We start from the raw sequence: 10,833 nt of genomic DNA, 5'->3' as shown, positions 1-10,833 counted from the left end.
GTCATCAGAGTTAAATAACTGTTTACAGTTAAATCAAATAAGCTGTCAGTAATAGTCTTAACTTATAAATATAAATAATCTATAACAATAGATAAAAAATAAGGTCTACATGAAGCATGAATTTTTAAATGTATAAATACAATATTTTTAGTTTAGTGTTTACAATCCTAGGAATACAAGACACTTTTGAATACAAGGTCATTACATACGAGTATTTCGACGAAATGTTTGTCTGTCTGAATGTTTGTGTATTGCTTTATTTATTGTTTAGAAACAAACTGATGATCTTACTATAAGCTTCTAAACAAGCTGAAATAAAGATTTGGGTATATAATATCTTTAAATTCGACATTGTTAAATTACAAAATGTTTTTGTACATATATCATGACACATGAATTATAAATTGTCTGGTACTTACCACGCTGTACGTTAAAGATTCCTGTCTTCTTAATGTTTCCTACTAAAGTCAGGGATTTTATTCGGTGTTGTAGTTTTACGGTTAAACAAACACACAAAACAATACAGTCCTGGCATGACTTGATGCTAAGTGCTGTAGACTCGAAAGTTGCAAGTTCCGGGTTTGAATCCTATCATAAAGGGCATTATAAAATGACAGAGTATTCCAAGAGATGGCATTGGGTATTGATGACTGTCCACTCATAATTTTGGACTGGTAATAAAGGTATCTCTAGAGTATCTATGCGCAAATTTCAGTTAACAAACTTTTTTTTTCGACTCGTAACTCCTTCTATTTCAAGAACAATATTTAAAAGAGAAATGACTTATTTACTCGTATAAAAATTAGTTTTGTCATATTATCGTGATTTTCAATTTATAATTTACAATAACTGAGGACTTATTAGCAAATCATAAATTCCACTTTTGATGCATTTTTCTGAAACAAATTGGGTTGTATTTATTCTCTTTTTTTGTATTTCTAGAGGTATTTTAACATGTTCTATATCCAGTTTCTATTTAAAAGTTAGAGTCTTATTCGATGCATTATTTTTACCTTCTGATTAGTTACACTGCTGGCCAAAATCTTAACGCCAATAAACATAAAGTCGTTACAGTCACATATTCACTAATCCTCACAATAGTGGTTGACAGTAAATATATTCCCTTGTGGTAGTAGCAATATATTTCAGCTGGTACTGTTGATATTGATATTTTTGTACTGATAGATTGATCAAAATAACGATACGCTGCTGGCCAAAATATTAAGTCCAATAAACACAAAGAAAAAATATGCATTTTGTGTTGTTACACTCAACCACTTATTTTAGTAGAGCTTCGAAAGATGAAAATAAGAAAAGGGAAAATAAAAAAACCTTTTTAGCATTTAATAGGGAAAATGTGAACACTATGAAATTAGCCTAAATACTAGCTGGTCAAGAGTTTAAAACCATACCAAAGAGCAGTCCTAAACAGGGTAGGAAATACTCAACAAGAGATCTTAGTAGTGATTTGCACGGCCATCATTGCGAATAACTTCAAACACTCGCTTTGGCATGGTCGATATAAGCGTTTGTAGAAGGCTGGCTGGAAGGTTATTCTAAGTGGTGAAGATGGCTTTACGAAGAACATGCACTGTTAGGAATTGACGTCCATTTATACAGACGTCCCTTGCCATCCACCCCCAAACATTTTCAATGGGGGATCAGTTTGGACGAACACGCTGTATGGTCCAAAGGAATTACCTTATTCGCCATGAGAAAGTCCTTTGTCCTTCGGGCATTGTGGATTGAAGTGTTGTCCTGCTGAAAGATACAGTTATTTCCACACAAGTGAAAGCCTTCAGTCAATAAGAATGCTCTCTCCAAGATGCCAAATTAACCAGCTGTTGTTTGACGCCCCTGTATAACCTGAAGCTCCATTGTTCCATGGAAGGAGAAAGCACGCCATATCATGATGAAACCTCCTCCACTGTGTCGTGTAGTAAAGGTCCCCGGTGGGATATCATTATCGTGCCAGTAACGTTGGAAACCATCTGGACTATCCAGGTTAATTTTTTCTCATCAGAGAACAAAATCTTCGTCCACTTTTCTGCGATCTATGTTTGATGCTTCTCAGCAAAATTTAACCGAGCTGTTTCGTGGTGTGGTAGGAGGCGTGACCTTTGAAGACGTTTACGGTTTTTAAAGCCTTTCTTTCGTAGATGCGGTCTTAATGTTCTTGAGCTGCATCTTGCGTCCGCAAGAGCCTTAATCTGGTTCGACGATCGACTGATGTCTTGCCGGACAACCCGTCGAATCTTCCTGCTCAACGCCGGCGAAATTTTCTTGGGTCGACTACTTGAAGTTCTCGTTCCATGTTCCTCAGGGTCTTTTAAGAAATTTGCAACAGCAGTTTTACTACGACCATTATCACTAGCGATATCACGTTGAGAGAGACCTTGCTTTTGCAGCTCGACAATTCTGCCACGTTCAAACTCTGTCAACTTTTTGCTTTTGCCATGTTTTTACCCAATGTAACACAGAAGATGTCAATGGGAGATGTTGACAACGCTAATGCTTGAACACAAATGACTAAATTTCGTTACATGTTTACCAATTAACGCTTCGTTTCAACATGGTCTTAAACGTTTGACCAGCTCGCATTTAGGCTAATTTTATAGTGTTCACATTTACTTTATTAAATGCTAAAACTTTTTTTTATTTCCCCTTTTCTTATTTTCGTCTTTCGAAGCTCTACTCGAATAAGTGGCTGAGTCTAACAACGCAAAATGCATATTTTTTTCTTTATATTCATTGACGAGAGATCCTGCAACAGATAACAGCACCAATAAATTATACTTCTTTTGCATAAAATCGTAGGCCCGGCATGGCCAAGCGTGTTAAGGCGTGCGACTCGTATTCTGAGGGTCGCGGGTTCGCATCCCCGTCGCGCCCAAACATGCTCGCCTTTTCAGCTGTGGGAGTGTTATAAAGTTACGGTCAATCCCACTCTTCGTTGGTAAAAGAGTAGCCCAAGAGTTGGCGGTGGGCAGTGATGACTAACTACCTTCCCTCTAGTCTTACACTGCTAAATTAGGGACGGCTAGCACAGATAGCCCTCGAGTAGCTTTGTGCGAAATTAAAAAAAAAAATCATAAAATCGTAATTTTTTATAATTGTTGCATAAGCTTTCGATTTAATTACCTGAGCCTTGTACCGAGATGAGCAGAAAGCTTTGCATTGATAAAAAAAAAGATAGACCATATAAATGTTGACTAGATGTTGATAGACCATATAAATTATTCGATAAAAATATGAATACTCACATTAAAAGCTTGAAAAATCACTTATATTCTTTTTGCTGAAACAGGAAAAAAAATTGTATAGTCTTCATTGAAACAATTATATAAGACACATTTAGTAGGTGCCTTTATTATTGTGTCAGTTTTTTCTCTTCTTTTGACAATATCAATCTCATTTATAAATAATTTTATAAATTAATGACATATTTCGACACTAGAGTTCTATTGTGATGGCTTCTGACAATATCACGAGTGATGGTAACTAACGTGATTAATAATAGGGTAAGTCATGTATTACAACATTGTTAAACGTGGGTATTTTAATCTTACATATCTGATATACTGTTCAATGATATTATAATTTGTCTTTTGCTTCAACGTTTTTAAAGAAAAAAAAATAATTTGACACTTTCATTATTCTTACACTTGTATAATAATACAAATCAGACATGTCGAAGCTGCAACATATGCAGCTAACCCTAAAAACTCTTCAATACTTAACTACTAATAATAACATGTGAGAGAAAACAGCATTACCTTAATTATGCACTAATATACATTAAAGCTGAAGAAAACCACTTATGTTTCTAACTGATTATTAAATGTTTTTTCTTTTGTTTTTTTTCTATATTGCAATTGAAACTAAAATGTACATTGCCTTTATCAAGGCGTGTAATATAAATGTTTTCATTAAGTGACACCTTTGTAAGGCTGAAATTTTACCTGCATTTGGGTGGTGGTTAACGATGTTTCTTAGCATTAAAATTATAAAACGTACAAAGGTGTTTTTATTTTAGCTTTCTCTTCATTCAACAACTTTAACGCTAAGACACCTTAATCCTCTAAACTCTGAAGTAATCTCAGCTTTAGTATTATTTAACGTCATGGCGACTTTAGTTTATTAAACACATGCACAAATACCTTCTTTTTCACACGTAATAACAACTAACTCCTTTCACTGAAGTTTTAAAATTAATTTAAAGAAAACTGGTATTTCAGAGATCACTTAATCAAAACTCTACTATAATACAAAATGTTATTCATCTGACCCTCGATGACAACACGTCATTTAATTCAGTAACAAACTTATCAAATATAAAAATACCAACCCACGTTTTAAGGATTTTTTGCCATTCTACGGACGTATTCCAATTGTAAGATACTCAATAGTAGGCAATGTTTAATATCTGTGATACATAACTATCAATACTCCACTGTGGTATGTGGAACGATGGTACATAATGATATATATATATATACGCGTGATACATACCATATAGATTAGAAAAGACAGCGTTAAAAATAGTGGTAATTATGAAAATAATAAGTAACAGGTGGGTTATATAATTAAAGCAAAGGTGGTTACTAACATCTTTAAGACAAATAAAAGGACATTTAAAAAAAAGTAAGGATCATTAACTATTTTGTAACATTTGAAAACTTGAAATAAGTATTAATAATCCAACATAATGTGTGTTAGCACAATATGTCTAAAGCAAAATTGACTTTCCAAAACTTTGAAAGATACTTACTACATAATGCACAAATGTTTCCTTATGTCAGTGGTTCTGTTTTCGTTTTGTTCGTTATCAGTGAGCATTTGCGTCGACTGTCTATGAGCGTTTCATGGCAAACGTTTCATCACCTAGTCAAAACTTAAAGCGGAAACCTTATACTGAAATTGATGACAATGATGCAATAGTGTAAAGTTTAATAATTGAAGCAAGGTGGACCACTGTTATTCTCTAGGTTAGCAAATTGAAACTGTTGACACCCCTCACAAAATATTTCATAATGTTCAATAACTCAAGGATGGCATCCAGACAAACTGGAATTATCAATGTGAGGTCTGGTAGACGTGTCGTATATCACATCCAGAAAATTATTTCCAAGGATACGTTTATTTTATATTCTGATGGATAATTCACAATAATTATATCAAATATATATTGCGTTTTTTTAATTAGAAAAATCCGCACAAGGTGAAATACGTAACATGATCATTAGCCACAGGGACATGTAAACCTGTACAAAGCTTGACAGGTCAAACATATAAAAGGTAACAGATCGGAATATCTACCACAGCTTCATCAGCTTTCAGTGACTAATTTGTTAGAGCAGCTTGTCAGCCACGCCAGACTAGATTCAGTCATGAAGGTTCTTGTAAGTATCTGAACTTTTCGTGAATCATATAATATTATTTTTAGATTATTTTTTACGTATACAGCAGTTACAAAAATATAGGTCAGAAATCGATTTTTTACAAAATTGTAACTGAAGGATTTGTAGGCATAATATAGCTATAAAAGTTTAATATCTAAATAAGAGAAATCTAAATTATCTAAGTCAACAGAAAAATTAATATCTCTTTAAATATATAAATTGCACTGTTTTAACCATTGTCTTTACATTTCAGCTTGTTCTATTTTCTCTGACTGCCATTGCCCGTGCTGGTCTGTTAGGTCGAGCAGGTCTTGGTCTCATCGGTGGTCTTGCGGGTCCTATTGGTGCACCTGCTGGTATCATTGGTGCACCTGCTATTGCTGCTGCTGCCGCCCCAGCGGCTGTTACTGGAAGCTCCGGCGTCACTATCAGCACTGACAATCAGCGAGCTCTTGGGAACGGTGGCTTCTTGGCTGGTATCAACGGCGCCGCCATCGGTTTAGGCGGTTTGGGTCTGGCTGCTCCCGCAGCTGCTTTTGCCGCTCCTGCACCTGCCATTGCTGCTGCTGCCGCCCCAGCGGCTGTTACTGGTAGCTCCGCCATCATCATCAGCACTGACAATCAGCGAGCTCTTGCCAACGGTGGTTTGTTGGGCGGTCTCTACGGCGCCCCCATCGGCTTAGGTGGTTTCGGTCTCGCTGCTCCAGCTGCTGCCATTGCAGCTCCTGCTGCTGTAATCGCTGGTCCTCTAGGAGCTGGTGGTGCATTAGGATTGAATCATCTTGCAGCTAAAGCCCTCCTTCATTAACGAAAGGTTGGTACAATACTTTCAATAAGTAATTCCTACTGTTTATTATTCTGTACGATATAATTAGTAAGAATTTACAAAAATATATCATAAGCTCAAAACAAATAAAAGATTTAGCACTGCATCCAGAATTTATATCCATACTCTAAAAAAGAACTATTTAATACATATTGTGAAACACCTCGGTATAAATAGTCATACACTGTTCGGACATTTATATGTCCATACGTAGTATAAATTTGTCTTTAGTTTTGAATATGCTTATTTAACTAAGATAAGTTTTATATTCGTTTTTGCAGGTCCTCGAAAGACGTGATATTTGTTTTCTGCTCTCCATCCTGCCACAGTATTTCAACAAAACTAGTATAGTTAAATAAAATATAATTACAGCATTTAAAGAGAATCATATGATATTTATTGATGAAATTGACACTTGGTTGGTAAATGTAGTTCTGTATCAATAAAAAGGAAATTGAGCATCAAATTCTCGTGCAAATTTGTCTATATTTTTTTAGTTGAAAGTGTCGGTTGTGTTATCTAAACGAGTTCCCTTCCTTGATGTGACATCCAAAGAGCTGATATCATGAAGTTTCATAATTATAAGCATTGGGGTTTCCATATCACTGGTATTTTTTCATTGGTGACTTTTATTCATGTATATATAGACTGAAAAAGAATAATGACAAAAAACTTATTTTTTCTTATTATTTTTTGTGACACTGTGCAACCAATATTAACATTAATTCATCAAAATTGGCTTCCACACCAGACGCACGTATTATAATATACATATGTTTCATAGTAAAAAATATTCACAAACAAATACCTACATTTTTAACGTTGGACAAATATGGTGCATTTTCATCATGAAATAGTTGTTAAAACAGTCAAAGGTATAGAAAAATAGATACAAATTTTATATAATTAAGACTCCTAGTTTCAATTCTGTCATTATCTGTCTTGCTTGTTTGAATAAGGAATGTATTTCTAAAAGCAGATAATACTTGTGTGTATGTGTATATATATATATATCATACTTTTATTATTAGTATAGAAATGATACGTTCTTCGCCATTTTGACAATAAATCTTCCTTTTAGCAGGCATTTGGAAACCTAAAAAATGTTAATGAACTTGTTAAGTTCCGTTGCCACTTTTTCACAGAAAGAAAACTATTAAAATCATAATGTAAATTTTGTGTTTAGATGTTCTTGATATTAGTTCCTTGTTGTTTTTATTTTGAGTATTTTAGGGTTAAGCTGCATAAATGTTATTGGAGGCAACTTGAAAACAGAATCTACCACCAACTCTTTTTCCAGAACTAGTTGGACTTGACCGCCACTTTTATAACGCATCCACAGCTTCAAAAGAGTAGAAATTGGATGCGAACCATGGATCTTCAGATTCACAGCTTGGTTACGCTAACGATATGGCAAGTTTTTAGAAGGAATTTAAAATTCTCTCTTTACTAAGGCCGATTGATAGACGCCAGTTCAATGTTATTTTTATTTAATATGCAAAAAAGTGATCTGCTGTATTTTTTTACAATTTGTTATATTTTTATGAGGTGCAAAAGTTGTTTGTTTTTTAAAGAAAACACATGTACTTGAAGAGCCAATGATAAAGCTCACTGACTTTAAAACGATATGATGCAGTTTAAAAAAGCAACTATTTTTTACGCGTGTGACTTTCCAAAATAGCTATTTTAATAATTATATTGAGATCAAACAAACTGGTGTTTATTCCTATCATTTTAACTACTTAGAAGACAAAAAACAAACGTTAGGACCGTCAAAAGTGACTTTTAAAAGCTTTTTAGTCGAGTATAAAATACATAACTTCAAAATGTGGGTTTCGATCCTTATGGTGTGCCCAGTCCATTGCATAAAAGAAAAATGTAGTGAATTAAACCACCGAGAATTTTATTACATATATATTTCAGTATATATACTGTTTCCGATACAAAGTTTCGGGTAATGCTCTTCTTCAGGTATCACTAATTGAAGAGTAAAGAAAAAGGGTATTACCCGAAACGTTGTATCGACAATAGTATGTATATATTAATATATATATATATATTTGTCGTTAACTTCTTGGTGGTTTTACCTAAAACATTTTTTTTATTTTATTTCTTTCAACAACCACTACGCGTAATTTCCTACACAGCCCATTGCATAGGTTTGTGCTTAACAATAAAGAAACAAAAAGTAAGAAAATGACACATGAAAACGTTTATTTCAACCAGTACATCAATTGACACGTTATGGGAGAATTGAATGCCATAGCTTCCTCTTAGGACAACGAGTTTTGGGGTCTGATTTATCCTAATGGTAATGGTTTTAATTTATAATTCCTAAGGAAAATTCTGATTGAAAAATTACATTCTTAGAAGATGTAAATTCGTAAACTATATGTAACCATATATATGGTCATGGTCACGTAAAGCAGTTTTATCAGTAAATTTTTTTTGCTTGCTTTTATTTCTCCCAACTCTTAAACATTTGGTATTGCGAACGACTTATCTATACTGCCAAGTCAAGAAATTTAGGCCCGGCATGGCCAAGCGTGTTAAGGCGTGCGACTCGTAATCCGAGGGTCGCGGGTTCGCATCACCATCGCGCCAAATATGCTTGCCCTTTAAGCCGTGGGGGCGTTATATAATGTTACGATCAATCCCACCATTCGTTGGTTAAAGAGTAGCCAAACATGCTCACCCTTTCAGCCGTGGGGCGTTATATAGTGACGATCAATCCCACTATTCATTGGTTAAAGAGTAGCCCGAGAGTTGGTGGAGGGTGGTGATGACTAGCAGCCTTCCTTCTGGTCTTACACTGCTAAATTAGGGACGGCTTTGTGCGAAATTCAAACAAACAAGAAATTTAGTTTAATACAGATTAACTTCATATGACGTTCATATATGATACTTTTCTTCATTCGGGTAAGAAGAAATAAAAATCTTGCCACTAAATTTTTAATCCTGAAATCGAAACAGAGTCTGCATATTCGAACAAAGTAACTCTTGTTAATCATTCCCAGTATGATATGAAACCTAATGAGTGCAAGAATTATGTAGCGCCCCTTTTAGATATCTTATATTAGATATCTTTTTAATCTTTATATTTTTATATAATGCTAATATTGGTTACAATAAAATGCGATGTGTATATTACAGCGTTGACTTTCTGTTTGAAATATTTTTATGATATTTAAGGAGAATTTAAACACCTTAAAAGATGTAAAATGCTGTGCAACATTTAAGACATAATTTTGAAGATGTTTTTTCGGGTGCCAACAAAAAACAACAACAATAAAAACACCCAACAACCTTGCGAACTCTTAAGAGAAATATAAATAAAAGTTAGTGACGCTTATTAGTGATAATTGTGTGAAAACGTTTCAAACGTGCAAACATTTCAACGGGTTCGAGAATTTCATTGTTTTGCTCAATGAATTTAATAAATGTGAACTTTAGTCTATGTGTGTTTTTTTTTCTTATAGCAAAGCCTATCAGACTATCTGCTGAGTCACCGAAGGGAATCGAACACCTGATTATAGTATCGCAAATCCATAGACTCATCGTTATACCAGCGGGGGTTGTTTTGGTTGTTTTGGAATTTCGCACAAAGCTACTCGAGGGCTATCTGTGCTAGCCATCCCTAATTTTGCAGTGTAAGACTAGAGGGAAGGCAGCTAGTCATCACCATCCACCGCCAACTCTTGGGCTACTCTTTTACCAACGAATAGTGGGATTGACCGTCACATTATACACCCCCACGGCTGGGAGGGCGAGCATGTTTAGCGCGACGCGGGCGCGAACCCGCGACCCTCGGATTACGAGTCGCACGCCTTACGCGCTTGGCCATGCCAGGCCACCAGCGGGGGACTTTAAGTCTATGAATTTAGTCATAGAATGTTCTTGTTTAAAAATAATTTTGCCTTACGTGTTTGAACATTTCACAAAGGAACAACTTTGTTATGTTCATTAAAATAATTTTTTTTACTGTTCACTTGGAAATGTTTTTATTTTTATATCAACGAACATGATTAAATAGTTCTTATGGTTATCTAGAATGTGTATATATTATAGAGTTGATAAATGTATTTTGTTATTGAATACAAAGTTATACAATGGACTGACTATACGTGCTTTGCCCACCACGAGTACCGAAACCCAATATTTGCGTTGTAAACTCGGAGACTCACCACTGAGCCACTTGGGTGAGGGTGAACAAATTATATAAATCAAATCAAATAAATGTTGTTGAGTTGTTTTATTTTTTAAAGGGTTAGCGCCTGAAACAATTCAAATTGCAGAAAATGCTCTTGTATATTAACCAATCATTACATTGTTTCCCAATGACATAAATTTGTTTTCCTCAAATACAAATTTCTGTGTGCTATAACACAATTTATTGTGGTAAAGATCGTAACGGATTTACTGTTGTACATTTTTTTAAATGTCTGCGTTTATTTCAGTTTGACGCATGCTACGCGTATTGCTGGATGTGTATTTCACAAATCCCGCCAGTTCTCTAAATTTGTGGATTATCGAGAGTAAAATTCAACAATAAAGGTCTTATGAAAATGCTGGCGTATCTTCGAATATTGTTAAACGTTTGAGAAT

At 34.7% G+C, this 10,833-nt stretch overlaps 1 protein-coding gene across 3 annotated transcripts; it reads left to right on the top strand.

Annotated features, from left to right (window-relative positions):
• Positions 1-3,448: 3,448 nt before the first annotated feature.
• Positions 3,449-6,694, top strand: LOC143233157 (uncharacterized). 3 transcript variants are annotated; one of them, XM_076469111.1, is made up of 4 exons: positions 3,449-3,521; positions 5,207-5,402; positions 5,656-6,216; positions 6,510-6,694. In XM_076469111.1, the coding sequence occupies exons 2-3, from the start codon at positions 5,391-5,393 to the stop codon at positions 6,208-6,210; spliced, it is 567 nt and encodes a 188-aa protein (XP_076325226.1). In that variant the 5' UTR covers positions 3,449-3,521; positions 5,207-5,390; the 3' UTR covers positions 6,211-6,216; positions 6,510-6,694. The 3 variants fall into 3 exon arrangements, with proteins under 3 accessions (XP_076325226.1, XP_076325224.1, XP_076325225.1); XM_076469109.1 differs by lacking the exon at positions 5,207-5,402 and having other exon boundaries at positions 3,454-3,521; XM_076469110.1 differs by lacking the exon at positions 5,207-5,402 and having other exon boundaries at positions 3,454-3,521; positions 5,656-6,220.
• The last annotated feature ends 4,139 nt before the right edge of the window (positions 6,695-10,833 follow it).

The sequence above is a fragment of the Tachypleus tridentatus genome, chromosome 12 (assembly GCF_004210375.1).
Source record: "Tachypleus tridentatus isolate NWPU-2018 chromosome 12, ASM421037v1, whole genome shotgun sequence".
NCBI classification, from domain to species: domain Eukaryota; kingdom Metazoa; phylum Arthropoda; class Merostomata; order Xiphosura; family Limulidae; genus Tachypleus; species Tachypleus tridentatus.
This window is presented reverse-complemented; position numbering and strand designations above follow the sequence as displayed.

Bases quoted from the DNA above. Each gene is read 5' to 3' on its own strand.
- LOC143233157 (XM_076469109.1), top strand. From the start codon at position 3,495: ATGGTAACTAACGTGATTAATAATAGG. The intron at 3,522-5,655 runs GTAAGTCATGTA...TTTACATTTCAG, and splicing joins CTAACGTGATTAATAATAGG to CTTGTTCTATTTTCTCTGAC.